The sequence below is a fragment of the Phalangium opilio genome, unplaced genomic scaffold (genome assembly GCF_054372755.1).
Source record: "Phalangium opilio isolate 3A_F unplaced genomic scaffold, DU_Popi_V2 ptg000041l_1, whole genome shotgun sequence".
Taxonomy (NCBI): Eukaryota; Metazoa; Arthropoda; class Arachnida; order Opiliones; family Phalangiidae; genus Phalangium; species Phalangium opilio.
In genome coordinates, this window is record NW_028324165.1 from 2028159 (window position 1) to 2048017 (window position 19859).

The 19859-nt window shown below is 36.3% G+C and overlaps 2 protein-coding genes and 1 long non-coding RNA gene across 4 annotated transcripts; 2 read left to right on the plus strand and 1 right to left on the minus strand.

Annotated features, from left to right (window-relative positions):
• The first annotated feature begins 4623 nt into the window (after window positions 1–4623).
• Window positions 4624–7848, plus strand: LOC149679278 (uncharacterized). Its single transcript, XM_089834976.1, has 2 exons — window positions 4624–5352; window positions 7406–7848. The coding sequence occupies exons 1-2, from the start codon at window positions 4935–4937 to the stop codon at window positions 7564–7566; spliced, it is 579 nt and encodes a 192-aa protein (XP_089691102.1). The 5' UTR covers window positions 4624–4934; the 3' UTR covers window positions 7567–7848.
• Window positions 7849–9794: 1946 nt separating this feature from the next.
• Window positions 9795–13190, minus strand: LOC149679279 (uncharacterized). Its single transcript, XR_016365723.1, has 3 exons — window positions 13044–13190; window positions 11746–12038; window positions 9795–11674 (listed from the first exon to the last, which is right to left on the minus strand). It is a non-coding gene; the product is annotated as an uncharacterized LOC149679279 (long non-coding RNA).
• Window positions 13191–13253: 63 nt separating this feature from the next.
• On the plus strand, window positions 13254–19377 carry LOC149679280 (uncharacterized). 2 transcript variants are annotated; one of them, XM_089834967.1, is made up of 7 exons: window positions 13254–13305; window positions 13396–13461; window positions 14810–14891; window positions 14960–15064; window positions 15349–15480; window positions 15566–16454; window positions 18418–19377. In XM_089834967.1, the coding sequence occupies exons 2-7, from the start codon at window positions 13415–13417 to the stop codon at window positions 19269–19271; spliced, it is 2109 nt and encodes a 702-aa protein (XP_089691093.1). In that variant the 5' UTR covers window positions 13254–13305; window positions 13396–13414; the 3' UTR covers window positions 19272–19377. The 2 variants fall into 2 exon arrangements, with proteins under 2 accessions (XP_089691093.1, XP_089691094.1); XM_089834968.1 differs by lacking the exon at window positions 14810–14891 and having other exon boundaries at window positions 13267–13305; window positions 14928–15064.
• The last annotated feature ends 482 nt before the right edge of the window (window positions 19378–19859 follow it).

The following is a 19859-nucleotide window of genomic DNA, read 5'->3' on the forward strand; positions in this document are numbered from 1 at the left end:
CAGTGGATGGTGGTGATTAGAAGCCAGTGTAAGTGCAGACTGGTGTCAATGTGGGATTGACAAAGAACAGAAGATGATGGTGTTGGAAGCCAGATAAGTACCAGGCTGGTGTTCATGTGGGATGGACAAAGATCAGAAGATGGTGGTGTGAGAACTCAAGTAGAGGAGCCATTTCCGTGACTGTGAAAGCAGTTCGGAAATGGCGAACACGTTTGCTCCGATACGCAAACTGCGAACGCGGTCACGTGGGTGTAACAACGGACAGACAGACAGACACACACACAGACAGACAGACAGACACACACACAGACAGACAGACAGACACGGCCGTTACAGAACCTCTCCTGGACTACGTCACACGGAGAGGTAATTATAGCGAGAACCTTTTACCTCTCTCATTTACTATAACTTCAGGGAGAGATATTACACTGGATGTCTCTGTGTGTCTGTCTATCATCGCGTCCACAGTTGGTAAATCGGAACAAATGTGTTCGCAATAGTGCGTTACGTCACATCTTGATCTCATCAAATATTAAAGGACTCACACAGAACACACATTCAGATTTACTTGGAAAAGTGACTAATACCTAAAAAACAATAAGCAAAACAAGAATTCAAAGTGACTGAAAATTACCAAATCAAGCTATTTAAAAGGGTCAGGTAGGAAGAGATGTTTTTAATCGAAAACTAATTATAAATATTTTTTATAATTTGAGATAATTTAAAAGTCTGTGCTATAATTGAGCTTAATCTGTGAACTTGGACATTTTAGATGAAAGGTCTTAGGCGAAATACAATTGGAACGCAGCTCAGAATGCAAAATAATTGGTATACTTTAAAAATTATTAGAATTCAATTATGGGAACATTTAAGGCAAAAATATCTTGAGCGAGCGAAGCGAGCTCCGCGATTTTTTTATCTGACCAAATGAGGTCTCGCTAATTCTACGTTTAAAACGTCATGCAACTGGGATTATAAATAATTACTTCAAAATCCCAAAAATATAGGACTTTAAAGGACAATTTGTGAAATAGTAGAGTAAAATAGGATAATTTCTAAAAGATGGGATTTTATTGGAATTATAGGACATCTGAGTGTAAGTGCGTTCAGGGCCGGAAATAAGACAAAATTCTTAATAGGACATATAATAGGACATATATCCAGTGACTTCCTGTTTGACTGAAAAATTTGCAGGACATTGTGCACTGCAGTGTGCAAAAATAGTGTCTCATCTCCATAGTCAAGCTATCAAAACTTTATTGGTCAAACTGTCCAGTGACCCCTTAGTTTTTAAAAAAAATATGGGACATAATAAAATTTTATTGAACAACGTCCAGTGTCCTGTGCTTGTTTCCGGCCCTGAGTACGTTTTTAAAAGCTTCGACATAGAGAAACTTCTTTTGCTGAAGCGTAAGTGGCAGGCGGACGATTAAGATACAAACTTCCAGAAAAAGACTGGGTTTTGTCGCGCTATTTGCCATTGCCTTTAAAACAAGTTTTCTCCGTGTCCGCTTTATTTTCACAATAGGTCATTTCAGTATTCATCTCTGCGCAGGCGCGAACGGTCTTCAGAGCTCCAAATTTGCGGAGCTGTCTTTGATAAGCTGAATAAGCTCTCTACCTTTTTTGCCTTACCTAATACCAAAATGGTCTATGTACCTCTTTTTACTTCAGTATCATTTTGGCGCCCTTTCTGATCTATTTAGGCGCCCTAGTAAAATTTTAGGGGGTACAATGTACCCCTGTACCCCCCGTTCCTACGCCACTGCACAAATATGGAGATTTATTTAAAATACTTGTATTTGTACTTTTATATCCTGGTTCATGATTTAAATACTCAATTAAATTACCCCAAATTACAAAAATATTTACAAGTGCTTGTGCTTGTACTTGTAGTTATATATACTGGTTCATGATTTAACTAGTGGTCGGCCTTTGGACAAGATAATCCCCAGAATTCTGGTTAATTAGTTATTCATGAATAATAATCAGATAATTATTCGTGATTACATTGCATTAATCATAGACTTCCCGTGGATAAATTCAAATTATGAATAAAGATAAAACAAACATATTATCCTATCCAAATGCCGACCACTAGATTTAACTACTAAGTTAAATTATCATTATTGTGGTAAAATCTTGATTTTCAAGGCCCCCGAAATTTTAACCTTCGTGAAAATATCACAAAAGCTTCTCAATATGTGCAATCAAGTAGGGTATAACTCGTTGAAGGTAAATTGTCTATTCATGTCTCGATTCAATTACCACAAGTTGGTAAAAAACTTTTTCAAGTGCTTTTAATTGCACTTTTATATCCTGTTTCAAGATTTAACTACTCAATCAAATTTACACAAATTCGGAAATTTATTTACAAATGCCTACCAATGGTGAATTAAGTTACCATTCGCCTACCAATGGTGAATTAAGTTACCACTCGCCTACCAATGGTATTAAGTTACCAACCGCATACGAATGGTGAATTAAGTTACCTACTGCCTACCAATGAAAAATTAAGTTGCTAACCACCTATTAATGGTGAATTTAGTTACCACCCGCCTACCAATGGAGAATTTAGTTACCAACTGCCTCCCAATTGAGAATTAAGTTTCCAACCTGCTACCAATGGTGAACTAATTTACCACTCGCCTACCATTGGTGAATTAAGTTTCCACCGGCCTACCAATAGTAAATTTAGTTTCCACCGGCCTACCAATGGTGAATTCAGTTACAACCCGCCTACCAATGTTGAATTGAGTTACAACCCGCCTACCAATGTTGAATTGAGTTACCACCCGCTTACCAATGATGAATTGAATTTCCACCCTGTTACCAATGGTGAACAATTTTACCACTCGCCCACCAATGGTGAAAAAACTTTCCACCCGCCTACCAAAGGTGAATTGAGTTACCACCGATCACCAATTTTGAAGTGAGTTACCACCCGCTTACCAATTTTGAATTGAGTTACCACCCGCTTACCAATGTTGAATTCAGTTTGCACCCTACTACCAATGGTGAACTAATTTACCACTCGCCCGGCAATGGTGAAAGTTTCCGTCCGTCTACCAATGATGATATAAGTTAAAAACCACCTACCAATGGTGAATTAAGTTATCACTCGACTACCAAATTATTTAAACTTTCCCATAAAATAATGACAGGCACTCGGTTAGATTATTACAAATTAAGCCTGAAGGAACAGATATTATATAAAAAAGACTTGGTTTGCCCAAGCCTAAAAAACAATCGTGGATATTTAATTTATTCTATTGAATTTTAAAGACAATCCGTATTTTACTACTCTTTAGAATTTAATTCAATCTCCTGATTTTACTGGTAATGGATTTATTTCCTATAAATTAATTGAAATAAAACATTAGTTTTCTCAGATTTTTAAACAACAATTACATTTTCCTAAACCATTTTATCATGAAATTTATTTTTTTCAAGGGATATCGTGTTAGCTTGCGCAAAAAGCGTGATGCCCGTTGTTTAAGTTACCAAGTATAAATAAAACGTTATTCAGACTAACATTTGTTCAAAATTTAAATATAATGCCATAATATTTTTCAGTAAACTGGAACGAGGATGCCCATTTCCGCACATTTTTCGAGAATCATAGCCCAATTCCGCACACTTTTTACGGCCCATTTCCGCACTCTTTTCACATTGAAATTTTAATTCACCATTTTTTACCATAACCCATTTCCGCACAGCTTGCAAATAAAACATTTTTATTTTCTTTTTAATTAGGTTAGGGTCGGTTCGGTTCGTTTAGGGTTAGGTTCGGTTCGGTTCGTTTAGGGTTAGGTTCGGTTCGGTTCGTTTAGGGTTAGGTTCGGTAGGTTAGTTTTGGTTATGCTACAATAGGGGCATGCTTTTAAACTTTTGATTTGGCCATTGCAATTTCACTATAGATATAGTTTAGGGTTAGGTTAGGTTCCGTTGGGGTTAGGTCAGGTTTGGTTAGGTTCGGTTAGGTTAGATGAGGCTCGGTTAGGTTAGGTTAGTTTATGCGACAATAGGGGCATGCCATTCTACCTGTGATTTGAACATGGCAATATCACTATCGATATAGAAAAGTATATTGATAGACGTAAGCATTAAACCAAGTGTGATTTTGTTATAAATAGAAGTAAAAGGAGCATTAAAAATAAATCTGTCGTTAAATAGCATCGAAAATTTTACAGTCATAAAACCTCACATTTTGGCTCTTTTCGGATCAATGGGCAAGCAGCATAAGTTTAAGTTTTTTAAAATGTAATCAACTAGAAATATATTTTTTTTTATTTTTGCAAACTGGGCGGAAATGGGTTATGAAAAAGTGTGCGGAAACGGGCTATAGGTTTATAAGATGTGAAAAATAAAACTGTGCGGAAATGGGCGACCACCCTCGTTTTAATAGATTCCTATTTTTTAATTATTCCTAGTGCTTCTAGCGGCCTCTAGTTCTCCTACGGAACCTAATTAGATGCACGGGGGGCAAGGGACTAGTTTCCCCAATGTTAATATCCCCCAGTTTTTCCGTACGGAAAAAAGGGGGCGCCACGGTCCCGTTCCGAAAATCGGGTACTATAGCCAAAGCTAGAGTCGGCTATCCTTGTTTCATCCATGATTTATATACTACCAAAATCACAATCCTCTTAGCCTTATCACAGCTAACGGAGTTTAGAGACAGACAAAATTGCCAACATAATAATACCACCAAGAAAATATACAGTACGTCACTGGTTACTAGCAGCGCACGTCACTGGTTACTAGCTGTACGATTTCGAAAGTTTCTCTCTTTAATTCGGCGAATGCGCCCCCGTTGGGCTCGGACATCCATTATTGTTTCTGAACTTGTTTCGTTTGCCTTTGTGTCTTTTTAAGCCTAATAATAAGTTATATCAATTGCCTTTGAACAGTGAGATGTTTGTGACGCTACGTGTATGATATCATATGAGGGTTTAATCTATTTCCTTTCTGTAGGAAAATCCAAGAAAAAATGTTCAACTCGATACAAATGTTCACCTGAATATGAAAGGGATCTTGAACTTGACATTCGAAAGGATGCCAAAGAACAACGCTTCAAATGTGATCAGGGTGACTATGCAAGTACGCAGAAGGTTCATTTGATCAGACATCAACGCATTCACAGTGGCGAAAAACCCTTCAAATGTGATCAGTGTGACTTTGCAAGTACGCGGAAGACTGATTTGATCAGACATCAATGCATTCACAGTGGTGAAAAAACCTTCAAATGTGATCAGTGTGACTATGGATCCACACAGAAGGTTCATTTGATCAGACATCAACGCATTCACAGTGGGGAAAAACCCTTCAAATGTGATCAGTGTGACTATGCAAGTACGCAGAAGAATCATTTGATCACACATCAACGCATTCACAGTGCTGAAAAACCCTTCAAATGTGATCAGTGTGATTATGCATGTGCATGGAAGACTAAAGTCTGTCAAACGAAAGAAGAGCCCTGAGAAATTTGTCCAAATTGGTGTCGCCACCATCGACCCCATAGTACTTTATCAACTTGTTTTGTTTTTATCAATAGTCGTCTGTAATATAGTCTGCTATAAACAGATAGGCTTAATCGCAATAGAACCAATAAATTTTGCTATATATATTTAATATGTTTATGTTTCATGATTTTTTACGATCATCGAGTATTAAAGAATAAAAAACAAAATTAACGACAAGACACCAGTTTTATCTTTGTTGAACTAGCATTGCAATATATTTTAATGACATAAGTTAAAATACTTTTCCATAAGTAGTTCAGCATCAAAGCGTCTTCAGTCCACGTCTTTATCAGAGTCTTCGCTGTCTTCTTGCATATTAATTTTAAGCGGTTCAATTGTGGTTTCGATGATGGGATCTTTTTCCCAATACTCATGCATTATATTCTCGACGTGGTCTATTGCCTTACGCCAATTCTCTGGTGTCACACGTTCAATGGCCCTCAATGTTGCATCTTTGACCGTCGAGAGTTTGAAACCAGAATTCTGCTTCGCAACGTCATTCTTCACTTGTGCCCATATTAGTTCAATCGGGTTAAACTGGCAATGGTACGGTGGAATCCTCACTACCGTGTGACCTCTACTTTTAGCAACCTCGTCAATTTCGTACGTCAGGGTTCTGGACTTGTGACGCTTTATTATTTCATAAAGTTCACGTCGAGAATATAATGCATGAGTATTGGGAAAAAGATCCCATCATCGAAACCACAATTGAACCTCTTAAAATTAATATGCAAGAAGACAGCGAAGACTCTGATGAAGACGTGGACTGAAGACGCTTTGATGCTGAACTACTTAAACTTATGGACGAGTACTTTAACTTATGTCATTAAAATATAATGCAATGCTAGTTCAACAAAGATAAAACTGGTGTCTTGTCGTTAATTTTGTTTTATATTCTTTAATACTCGATGATCGTAAAAAACCATGAAACATAAACGTCTTAAATATATATTGCAAAATGTATTGGTTCTATTGCGATTAAGCCTATCTGTTTATAGCAGACTATATTACAGACGACTATTGACAAAACAAAACAAGTCGATAAAGTACTATGGGGTCGATGGTGGCGACATCAATTTGGACAAATTTCTCAGGGCTCTTCTTTCGTTTGACAGACTATAGGGTTCGAAAATTACGGTAGTTTTGGAAAATGGTATAAGGTAAAAGGTAATTTACCAAAATTTGATTTGATTTGATTGATAGTTCCGAGTGCGCTGGTAACAGAAATGAAAATGGTTCGAAAGAAGAAAAGCTAAAACGTTTGGAACAATTCGAAAAGCGTGCCTGGATTATTTTAACATCCTCTGTGTGAATTTTGTTACATTTAATATAAAATTACTTCTGAAAATGGAGTTGCTAAAACAGGGTAGAGTATTTTCTCCGAAATATGTATTGATACATACACAGTTTCTGCCCATTAATTACAGAAGACGAACAAATATGGTTTTGGTCCAACACATCCATCTATTCATACATGTGTCTTCTACGTTTATGTCTGATCAAATGAGTCTTCTGCGTACATCCATAGTCACACTGATCACATTTCAAGGGTTTTTGATCACTGTGAATGCGTTCGCGTCTGTTCAAATTACTCTTGAGCGTACATTTATAGTCACACTGATCACATTTGAAGTGTTTTTCACCACTGTGAATATGTTCATGTCTGATCAAAGAACCTTTGCCCATGCTGGCATATTCGCACTGTTCGCATTCAAGGGTTTTTCACGACTGTGAATACGTCTGTGTTTGATCAAAGCACCCTTGTCCGAGCTGGTATATTCGCACTGTTCGCATTTAAAGGGTTTTTCACCACTATGAATGCGTTGATGTCTGACCAATCACTCTTCCACGTACTTGCATAATCACACTGAACACATTTGAAGGGTTTATCACGACTGTGAATACGTCTGTATTTGATCAAAGCACCCTTGTCCGAGCTGGAAACATGCACTCAAATTTCTATAATAATATGTCCACCACTTTTGCCCAATTTTTGATTCAGAATATCTTATTTTGTATTTGTGTTAAAGTCAACAAAATTTAGACACATTAAATAGAGATAATCTCCATATCTTGTCATTATTATTCATGAGTATTTTCGGCGCAAATTGATCAATATTTTACAAAAAATGCGACTTATATTACGTCATTTATATTCATTGTAAAATCTTATAAATTTTCGTGCATACTAACCAACTACTATAAAACATATCAAAATTTCGTAACTAAATTACTAATAGTTTTGACACAAATTGACAAGAATTGTAACGCAATTGATCATTTAATATCTGCGCTTTTATTTGTAATAAAATTTTGTTACTCTCAAGTTACGTTGATTTTTCTTTGTTTACAAATTAGAATTAGCTTATAAAAGTCCTAATTAAGCGAATTTAACCTGGTTTTTTTTGTTTTAAGTTATGTAATGAAGCCTGGCGCATTGAACGGTGCATAAAATTAAATCGCAATTCGCAATACATTACTCATAATTTGTCATCTTCAAAGCTAATCATTGTGCGATGTCGAAAATATTTTTATCGAAAGGCCCGTTCTCGTAATAGTCGGAAAAGACAACTTTAATGTCAATTACAGTTGAATATAACTGTTTAAAAACCCAAAAACCACGAAATTATCAGACGAAAATTTAAACTTTGAAACGTATGAAGGTTCTATGCTTAGAAGACTATTTCAACGGATGCCCATAAAATATTTTATCGGTTTCGTGTTTTGTTAATTATATGGCTTATAATTGTTTAATTATAATGCTAATTTTAACTAAATAGACTGCAAAAACCCGGGGAATCCGATAAACTCGCTTTTATCTTCGTGTGAATAACAGTTAATTAGCTATTAACTGAAATACAGTAAAATCTTCCGAAATTACGCCTAATTGTCATTAAATTTAATTTTAATTTTTAAGTAATGAACATAATGATGTAGTTTAAATGTCGTCGAATATTTTGAACCAGGCTTAAAGTTTTTATCTTTAATTGTTAATGAGATATTAATTTTCGAAGTTAAAACGTGTGAAAAAAGGCTCCTGGAGGAATAAACCAGTTTACCTTAAAAGCGTGAGGGAAATTAGACAGCTGCATTCGATTGACCGTGGCTTTGTGACAAGTTAATATGACGCATAGACACGTAGAAAAAAATATAATTAAGGCTAAATAAGGCCTAATTAAGCAATTAAAACCAAATATTTTTGCCGACTTTTATAGAAATAAGTGTGGCGCGTCGAATGAAATAAGAACCGAGGCAAAATTCGTACTAAAAGTGGGTTACGTCTATTTATGCAAATTTTTTAATTGCCTGCCTAATTATGTAATTTAATTTTGTACAAAAAGGTGTAGTTAGATCAAAAACGGCTGAACATACGATGTCGCGTGTGAGTTCGTTGGATTCCCCGCCCTGAAATTATTCAGAAAAGTTAGTTTAAATGTCAATTAAAGTTGATCAAAGGCCTCACTTTAATAAAAAGTCAGGCCTAAAAAACGCTGGAATTTTCTATTTTCATGAGAGGTTCATTTGGCGCGAAGAAAAGTAGGCGATACAATTTCTAGGTTGGTGTCCGCTTTTACTGTTTTCTCAAGGTGCAAAAAATTGACATTCTATATCCATAGAAAATAGAACATAAGGGAATGGAAAGTGAGGTGGCGGGTTGAGATGGGTCATCTTTATCTCCCGGCCCATAAACTGTGACTGGAACAGGATGTGTCTCCTGCCTTCTACCAAAAGTATCTACTTTTGCTTCTACCCTTTCCACGTAAAAACTAGCTCGGTAATATCGGAAATCAATATTTTTGATAAAATATAAAATCGGCAATAATCTAAAACTACTGCTACCAAGGCTGCTACTCTTTTTACCTCCCCGAGTGACGTATGTCACGGAGAGGTTCAGTAACGATCGTGTGTGTGTGTCTGTCTGTTTGTGTGTGTGTGTGTCTGTTGTTACACCCACGTGACCGCGTTCGCAGTTTCCAAATCGGAGCAAACGTGTTCGCCAGTTCCGAACTGCTTTCACAGTCACGGAAATGGCTCCTCTACTTGAGTTCTCACACCACCATCTTCTGGTCTTTGTCCATCTCACACGGACACCAGTCTGTACTTACTAGCTTCTAATCACCACCATCTTCTGGTCTTCGTCCATTCCACTTGGACACAATTCTGTACATACTGGCTTCTAATCACCACCATCCGTCTATTCCACATAGACACCAATCTGTCTCATTGGCTTCTAACTCTATCGTCATCGTTTGGTTTAAGACATTCGCGGCGATCAGCTAGGGTTACGAGAAACGTCTAGCCTCCCTAGGGTGGGTTGTCCACCAAAGGTTTTCGCAATTGCCGTTGTTCTTGCCTTTAATTGTAGATCGACACCCTTATATACTACCTATTTGAGTAAGGCGAGTCAACTGGCGTATGCTTCATTTCAAACGCCAATATTAGTCAAGTCTCTCAAGAATGTTTAATTGTTCTTTATCAAAACGATGTAACGCTCAATTAGGCGAATAACTAACGAAGAAAATATTTAATATTAATTGTATTTATTTTAATATTTAAGATAATCTTGTTTCTCAACTCAAAATTAATACGGAAAGAGTTAAAAAGCAGTCTATGTTTTTGTCTGTGTATGTCCGTCCATTGTTACACTAGTGCGTCGCGTTAGCAGTTAGCCTTGTGTTGATGTGTTAAGAAATCATACAGAACCTTAATATTCCCTTTTTCCATAATATAAAGTGAATATGTGGAAGTATTTTTCGTAATTACCATGCATTTAGTACTTCAGCAGCTTTAAAGCTCTGTTTCATTTTGATATTCCTAGGGCATTCTTTAATATTGTTATTTGAAATGGCTGTTTATATATTACTTAAGCTATACTACATCCGTATATAGAATAATCCTTGGTTTAGTGAAAACTAAGACCTAGACTCCGGCGGGAATATCAACTATTATCCGCAATAGGCTAAGAAAAAAAAAGATGTTATAATTGAGGCCTGAGGTGAAGTAAACTTTGGGTTTTGATTTTCGCGTCTGAAATGAAGAGACGTCAACGGTTCAGAGTGAGCCGAAAGTTAAATACTCTCTTAAATAATCAGGTTAAGATTTTATAATAGAAGAAAAGATCATGGTGGCAATTAGAATAGTAAAAGGGCTATTGGTAAACGGGTAGTAGCTACAGATTTATTATTCTACTTATGGTGCGCATTGACTATTAGTGCGTCTGGCTACAATTTAGCTTTGGTGTTATTTAACGTTAACATACATGTTGGCAAACTAAGAATATTGTTGAGGTGAGAAAAGACGATAGTGTTTACACTGCTTACCAGTTGTGAATGTAGCTATCAGAATATAGGGTAAACAGCTGAAGCGTAGACTTCATTTCCTGTTCTTTTCTCCATTGACTGATTTCCATGTGTCCAAGATTTATCCTTATTGGATGTAAAATGTCGTCTGCTTTACTGTATATTCGCTATGCATGGATTAACTAACCCTAGGGATAGTTCGTTCCCCCAAAAAGATAAAGCATGCATGTTCCAAACGCCAGCAGCTACTATCCCTAACAGGAAGTTAAAAGAAAATTGGACCAAATATCACGTGTCCTATGACGTCAAAATTGAAATACTGCCTAAATTGGGCAAAAACGATTTATTTTGCCAAGAGATGGCGCTATATCTACATCCGTTTTGGTCCAATAAATTGGGGGAATGAAGAGGGGAATCAAGGAATAATTCGGAACATGTAGTTGGCGATAGCATTACATGGGAAACACGGTTTGTGAACAATCCCTAGTTAATCCATGCGCTATGTTTGGAAGACCTAGAGAGCCACTGGCACTGGTAACGTTTTTGAAAGGGGGGCTGGCGGAGAATTTGGCCTCTCCGACTCTCCTCTATTTTTGTGCTCACTGGTTTTGGATACTTGCCGAACATTCACTATTTCACCACAAACTTTTGAATTTCGCGCTTTTTGAAAGGCTCGGCATATTTTTTCATTTTGGCTACGTTCAGTAACTGGAAATCGGAAAAAGCCGTTACCGCTACCGATGTGTTTTTTTCCGAACGCTACGTCAGAGTGACGTCAGACGTCACTGAACGTTTTCTTTCTCTCCCTGTTGCGTTTGATGATACTTTCCATGATGGCGTCTGCTAGAGATTCTGGATTGAGGAGAAAACTGTTATTTTTTGTTATTAAATGAACTATCTAACGATGATAAATCGGAAATAACCTTAATTCCAGTTCATTTGCAAAGATCTATAAAAGAAAAATGTGTTATCGTTTCGCTAGTGGCTTTGGACTGGATTGCTTGCCGTGTTGAACTTCAATTAACGACGTCATAAATCCGATTTGCATCGAAAAAACCTGCTCTTCCAGCCGCTGCGATCGGTGTCCCATCGATGCGTAGCGTGACGTAGAAACCGGAAGTGCGAAAAACCGTACAGTAAAAAATCGGTCTCCGATGCGCGAAGCGCTGCGTACGCTAGCAGTTACTGAACGTAGCCTTTACCCCATATTATTTTGCTGAAAAATGCCGAATAGTCACTATTTTACCCCAAAACTTTCAAATTTCACTACTGTTAGTGTATTTTAATGATTATAGAGTGCTGTCAGTTGTGACGTCAGATCCAAGGTTAAATGTCACGAGTCTGCCTTTAGCAATGGGCGGCCATGACAGTTACCGTTTTTTCTTTATGGGAAAACAGCATGGGTGACGTCACACCGGCACTTCTGACAGCACTCTATTTAGATTAATTTAAACGTAAAATAGTAAAATGAGATTGGGCGAACAATTTGTGTATAAATTAAATTAGCTAAGTGTGAAATAGGAAATAAGGGGGCTTGACCAACGTACGGCTCGTTTTCAAATCTTAATTAAGTTGTATAATTGAGATTATTATAATTTTTATCCAAAAGTGTATATATTTGGTCTAATTTCTCGTTAATTATTCTTAAGTAAGTGGAAATTAACTTTGGATTGTGCTTCGGCAGAGTAGATTTACCTTACAAAATGAGTTTAATAAACAAATCACTTTAATTGCAATGTTCAATGGAATGATTCTTGCCGAATATTCACTATTTTACCCCTTTGAATTTCGCGCCTTTTCATGTACTTCGATGATCATAAGTGAATTTAAGCTTTAATACGAAACATGGGGTTTTAATCTTAATTAATTAGTTTAATCGCTTATGGTTTAATTAAGAGTAATTAGAGTTTTTATCCAAAAAAATTATATTTTTGGTCTAATTTCATGTTAATTATACTTAATTCATTTGACATATACTCGAAGCGTGTTAAATAGTGTTCATTTTGCGTATAAAACGAGTTGAAATCAATAATTTTCTTTAAATGCAATCATGTTCTAATAGATTCATGCAGTTTCGTGTTAATTGATATCTTGGTTCTCACGTGAAAAATGCCTGTTTTTGGGTTAATTTCAGTTTTTTTGTAACTAAATTTAATTTGTAAGGAGGGACGGTAGATTAGTTAGGTTTGTTTAGTTTCTGAAACAGATTTAAATAACCTACTTTAATTACGACGTTTATTGGAGTTTTCGCATTTTTAAATTTAACCCCACAAAATGTTCTGCCGAAACCCGAAACTCACTCTATTTTACCCTTAAAGGCCGAAGCCAAAAGTCATTAAAATGTTTTAGCAGACGACGCATAGGAGGATTTCTACTATTTTAGAATTTGGGGTAATTCAGTAAAAATTGGTCAAAAGTAAATTTAAAAGTAAATAGTATTTCCCGGAAAAGTGTTCATATTAATTTCATATCATCCCTGACTGGTAAGTGATAATGTACATTAGTGACCCTAAGTGTTTGTTTATGTACATATTTTTATTATTATTAAAATGTTTCGTATGTTATCGTAACAGGGAAACTGTGCAAAGAGTGATGGAATTTGTCAAAGAATGTCGTGTTATGGTCGAACGTTTAAGCTGGTAAGTGATGAATATAATCGATATAATGCAACTTAGATGTCAACATTGCATAAAACGGATCCAAACTTATTGAAAAATTCCCTCCTTTTACAAAATATTACTAAAGTCGGTATATATGTTTTGACCCCTGAGTAACATGACCTTTTTCAAATTATTGCTGATTAGCATGTTTGGCAAAATTGAAGAATAGCCCCTGCTCGTGTTTTTTTTTTGTTTTTGTTTTTCCGATGTAGTTTGATGTGAGAAAAAATATGGTGGCAAAATGTTTCGGCGCAAATAAAGGGAAGTTTAAAAAAATTGATTTTTAGAGTCGGAGTTTCAAAAATACGAACCTAACCAAACCAAACCTAACCTAATCTAACCTAGACAACGAAATAAATAAGGCAAATTTCTGGAAAAGGAGGTAGTTTATGGTTTTCTTGGTTGAAAACCATTTTCACATGTTTTTGTTATTTCCTTTTCCAAAAAAACCATATGCAATTAAGCCAAAATTTCGGCCATTCAAAACTTGTCCCTATATATCAAGGTTTTTTTATTTAACCCTCCATTCAATAAAGCCGTGCCTTCGACAAGGCTAAATAAATATTATTAATTATTCGCATTAATTATTGTTTGCGCAACTTATAATGATATGCAATGGATAGAGGAAGACGTAAACTTTCTTTTGCTATATGATTTATTAAGTTTGGAAGAGCAGGGGCTATTCTTCAATTTAGCCGCATGTTTATTGCCTCCTTTTCAACAATATTTTTAAATTAGTTTCATTCTACCCCACAAAAGAGGCGCACATTTAGCCACTGGTGTAACTTGTAAGATGTCCTAGCTATAGGGCGTTTAGTTAAGCATGTGAGATCTACCATAGATATGAGATGTACCGTCATTGCTGAATATTGAACAGAAAAACCATACGAAATCGTGACCACTCAATATCTGAATTATGCCTCATAAGTAGTCAATATGCATCTATCCATAGTATTTTCTCCATCATCGGACATCGGTATAGCTTTTAGGAATGAAGCCTTTTCAATTGCTGTATTCATAAAATGGGGTTGAGGAATAGAACTATCTCAATTGTGACGTCAGTGCCTTGGTAAAGGGTCACATGATTGTGACGATTGACTTTGGCAGTGGGCGGCCATGTTTGGTACTTCTTAGATTTTATGGGCAAATAGCTTGGGCGACGTCACACTAAGGTTTCTGAGATAACTCTTGAACAAAATTGCAGTGTTAATTATTACAATCTTTAGAACTAATTAAGCTTTGCCATGTTTTCTTAGCTTTTATTAAAATTTCTTGCTATTTGTTCTTTTTTGATTTACCCTCAGTTTGAAAAATTATTTTATTTTAGGGAAAATTTACAGTTTCACAAACACTCTTTACAAAATTCCGAAATGAGTTTAGTAAATCTTCAAAGAGTCGCGATTAAAGAGGTATTTGCGAAATTATTGCAATATTCCTTGTTTTAGGCAATCTGGACGTTATTGAAACTTGTTTTTAGGAAATGGACTACGAGGAAAATTGTAACTATGATCACTTAAGCAAAGATGATCTAATCAATGAAGTAAAGGCTAGAGATGATCGAATTAGGACACTGGAAGCCGAGGTATTTTTCAAAGCATAGGGGGAGCACAAAAATATGAGACCCTTTTGGGATCATAGCCAATTTTATATGCACAGGATAAGTTGTCGAATCTGTTGTCTCTTAATTAAAGGCTAATTAATCCAAGGGGATTGGTAACATGTCCGTCGTTATTAAAGAGAACCTTTGTTACTGATCCCCCTTCTTGTGTGTCATTGGTTTCCCCTTTTTCTTGCTTGCCCCTTCAAAATACGTTCAGCCAAAGAAAGTCCGAAGATTGTTTTGTAATGGAATCTCATTTTGTTTAGTGTAATGTCTTAATTTCAAACCTGGAAAAAGAGAGAGTGAAAACTACGTTAACGATAAATAAGCAAAGAGACGAAATTGAAAGACTCAATAGGGTCATTAAAGACTTGGAATGGAGAATCAAAGATCTGATGGTATGCAAGATCCTTCACTTTCATACTCGATTGGAAAGGGAATTACTTTAAGAATGAAAGTTATTGTTAATTGTTTAAACAATAGGAGAAAAGTGGAATACATCAATTAGCTAATGATGAATACGTGAAAACTGAACCTGTTGAAATTGATTGTGCAATAAATGCACAAGAGTTATCCCTTCCAATTGTGGTGCACAGTGTCCAAGGCATTCTGGATAAAGAAGATATTATTCAAGAATCACTTGTTTTTGAACCTCAATATGTGGCGGAGGTTTACAATACAAACGCAGAAATTGAAATTACCTCTAAAAAATATGAAAATATGGGGTGTATAACGCGAAATACGAATCCGTGTGTCCCTAAACCGATTTACAGTGACAGTTTGCCTCTATGTGCGCCTTCACCAAAAATTATGGTCGAAAACCAATTCGAAATGACTCCTGACACGAAGACGGAAAGCGATTCGCCACGAGAGCCTCTTGAAAACAATATTACTATTAACGACTCTCTTCTTAAATCACAAAGTGTCTCGACAGAGAGGAACACTGGGGATATTACGACTCAATCGAAGAAATTTCGTGTTCCTGAATTGAATGTTGAAACCGAGAAACATTTGGATCTTTCTCTTGATGCAAATGTCGAAGGCGATTCACTAGAAAGAGTCCTAGAAAACGATCTTGATGATAACCAATCCAAAATCGCCTTGACAGATGCGAAGGAAAGTGATAGACAAAATCAAAGTGTGGAACTGTTTGTCGATCCGAGCTCATTGTGTGTGCCAGTGTGTGTTCCTAAACTAGAACGGAACCCAAATGAATTATCCGAATTGGCCTCCGTCTCTATGGAAAGCGATTTACCCGAAGTTCCAATCGCAGTTGAAAATAATAGTTCGGTGTCCAATTCGGAGACATTTGAAGAAGTCGCTCCAAATATTCCAGAAGGTAAAACCTCATCGCCTCGCTCGGAAATTGCAGGTAAGTCATAAAATCTTTTTATAGTCTTGAGTACCTAGATTGAGAAGTCATATTTCTAAGCAACTATTTCCGACTTCTGGGTATAAAGTCTAATAGCGTATTCCATTTGAATGCTCTGAGATCGCTCTCGATTTGCTTAATAAAATCCGAATGTATTTTTTTATCATCTTTCAAAAATCGCGAATGTGGGAGACACGAACTGCCTGCCGGAAAATCAGTGTTCAGTTTAAGGATCTAATTCTGCTTTAAACTTAGATGAAAACTAATCTTGGGTTATATTAATTCAAAATCTAAAACTTAACATTAAAACGCGAACCAGGAAAAAAATCTTCAACTGTTATTAGTGTTTCTTTGCAAGCTCACTGAAAATTAATTTGGTCAAACAACAAGCCATTAACAAATGGGGGGGACCTTTGTTCGTGAAGAATGTGCCTTAGGAAGAACGCTCTAGACTTGGAAAAAGCATAGGCGAATACTATGGATTTGAAGGCTACAGAGTCGAGTAAAATGTCATTTATATCCTATATGGAACATATTTAAATGTGTTGGACAAAACCTTCACACTTTAATGTTATTTTTAAAATTCTACATAACATTTATTGAATTGAATAATGAAACTTTCCCAAGGGTCTTCACTCTTTTCTTATCATCGCTGGTACTTATTTCGACCAAAATACTTAACTTGTCATCATGCAGCGTCACCTAGCATTTGATTCCCTAAAAATCCTTTAAATATTTTGAGAGTAACGAAAAGTTTGAAATACGACCGTTCGACAATATACGTCGTTTTTTATATATTTTCTGTGGGGAAAGTCAAGAAGGAACGTACAACGGGGTTCTAAAGTTCAAATATTGAACTGGTTATAATAGGGGTGTACAACGTCATATTTCAAAGGGTAACGAAGAATATTATCAGCGCGAATATAGATTCAGGCGCAAGTGTCATTTAATCGCACATAAACACGTTCATAGTGCTGAAAAACCGTTCAAATATGATCTGTGTGACTATGGGTGTTTATTAACTTTTTACCTCGGTAAACATTATTAATCAACGCTACTATTTACCTCTCCAAGTGACATATGTCATTGCAGGGGGTACTGTTTGGGACGTTTCTGTGTATGTCTGTCTTTTATTACACTAGAGCTCGTTCGCATATTGCTTATGGATGTAGAAGTGTTCACGTTTTCCGATGGTCGATAAAAATTGTATTTCACCATGTTAATTTTTCTACTTGAGTACCAATCCACACCGAATCTGTTGCATTGGCTTCTGAATCCACCACCTTCTGGCGTCCATCTACTTCGTATATTTGAGATAAGCTTCTACTTCACCATCGTTAGGGGTACTAGGAACGTCTAGCCTCCGAGGGGCGGGGCTTACGCAAAATGTTCACGGGATTTCGCTATTCATCATCAAATGATTGCCTGCAAGTCTGCAACTCCATAATAATCGTTACGCATAAGATCACGGGAACTGTCCAACCTCCACATGGCACATCTGTCTTAGCCTCCTCTTTAATGATTCATAAGAATTATGAAATGTTTGCACATCTGTTCTAGTCCTGCTCTTTAGCGATTCATAACAATTATGAACCTCGGATTTTTGTTATTAAATCAGTCTTACATACTTACACATACAGTTTCATCTTGCAATAAGTTCTAATGAACCTGTCTTACAACGATTGAATGAAAATTAATTTGAGAATTTGAGAGCAAAGAAAAGTTAAAAGTACAACCTTTCGGGTTTCTAGCCAAGGTTTCTCCTCCAGTTAAGTTGATCTTCAACCTCTTTTTGTTGATATGCTCGTTTATTCCTCCACTAACGCCTTTGATCAACTCACTTTTTTAATCTGTAACACTGCGTTTTCGTACGCACTACCTATTTTTATGAAGTTCGCATGAATTTTATTGTATTTTTGGTACTAAATTATAAATGATGTTTGTGATTTTATATTTTCTGTAGGGAAATTGAAGAAGAAACATACAACCGGGTTCAAATATTCAACTGAATATAGAAAGGGCCTACAACGTCGCATTAGAAAGGGTAAAGAAGGAAAAGGCTTCAAATATCATCAGTGTGACTTCGCAAGTACGCGGAAGAGTGATTTGATCAGGCACGATCGCATTCACAGTGGTGAAAAACCCTTCAAATGTGATCAGTGTGACCATGGATTCACACAGAAGAGTTCATTGGACATTCATAAACGTATTCACAGTGGTGAAAAACCCTTCAAATGTGATCGGTGTGACCATGGATTCACACAGAAGAGTTCGTTTGACATTCATAAACGTATTCACAGTGGTGAAAAACCCTTTAAATGCGAACAGTGCGAATATGCCAGCTCGGACAAGGGTGCTTTGATCAAACACAGACGTATTCACAGTCGTGATAAACCCTTCAAATGTGATCAGTGTGACTATGCCAGCTCGGACAAGAGTACTTTGATCAAACATCAACGCATTCACAGTGGTGAAAAACCCTTCAAATGTGATCAGTGTGAATATAGATGCAGTCGGAAGAGTCATTTGGAACCACATCGACGCCTTCACAGTGGTGAAAAACCGTTCAAATGTGATCAGTGTGGCTATGCAAGTACGTGGAAGAATGCTTTGTACGCTCATCAACTCATTCACAGTGGGGTAAAACCCCACAAGTGTGATCAGTGCAAATATGCCAGCACTAACAAGAATAGTTTAATCATACATCAACGAAGGCATAGCGGTGAAAAACCCTTTATATGTGATCAGTGTGACTATGCGTGCGCGCGGAAGTATCCTTTGACCTTACATAAACGTAAAAGACACGTGTATGAATAGATGGATTTACATTTTAAATATGTTGGACAATAACCACATTTGATCCTCTGAATGGGCCGAAACTGTGTATGTAACAATCCATTAAATTTCTCCATTCTAAATTGCATTAACGGAAGCGCCGCTCATTTTCGGAGAAAATACTCTTGGGGTACTATATGCCTTTGTACAACCGCATAATTTACTATTTTCCTAAATTACCGCAATTTTCTCACCCTATAGTCCTGGATCTTCATTTGCGTCTTTCATTACTTTAACTTCGTCATCGGCTTTAAACAACAGAGATAGGGAAAGGTCGAATTCAAACTTGTTGTTTTCCAGTACTTAGGCCTATTTTTAACTAGAATTTTAAGGTAAGGTTACTTTTAATTTTACTAGAAATATTAGAGTAATTCAAGTTAAATTTTAGAATTTAAGGACGCTTTGTGAACATATATAAAAGAGGATTTCCAATTTTGTTATATTACACTATTATATTTGTTATATTACACTATTAGTGTCAAAATAGTTATAGTTCACAATAAAGATTTATGCTCATTAAAGGGTTAGTGTCGAAATTGTTATAGTTCACAAGAAATATTTATGTTCAAT

Excerpts from the sequence above, each read along its gene's own strand:
- LOC149679280 (XM_089834967.1), top strand. The coding sequence starts at position 13,415 with ATGGAATTTGTCAAAGAATGTCGTGTTATGGTCGAACGTTTAAGCTG. Across the intron at positions 15,481-15,565 it reads GGAGAATCAAAGATCTGATG|GAGAAAAGTGGAATACATCA; the intron begins GTATGCAAGATC and ends TTTAAACAATAG. Across the intron at positions 16,455-18,417 it reads GCCTCGCTCGGAAATTGCAG|GGAAATTGAAGAAGAAACAT; the intron begins GTAAGTCATAAA and ends TATTTTCTGTAG.
- LOC149679278 (XM_089834976.1), top strand. The coding sequence starts at position 4,935 with ATGATATCATATGAGGGTTTAATCTATTTCCTTTCTGTAGGAAAATCC. Across the intron at positions 5,353-7,405 it reads TGATCAGTGTGACTATGCAA|GGTTTATCACGACTGTGAAT; the intron begins GTACGCAGAAGA and ends ACACATTTGAAG.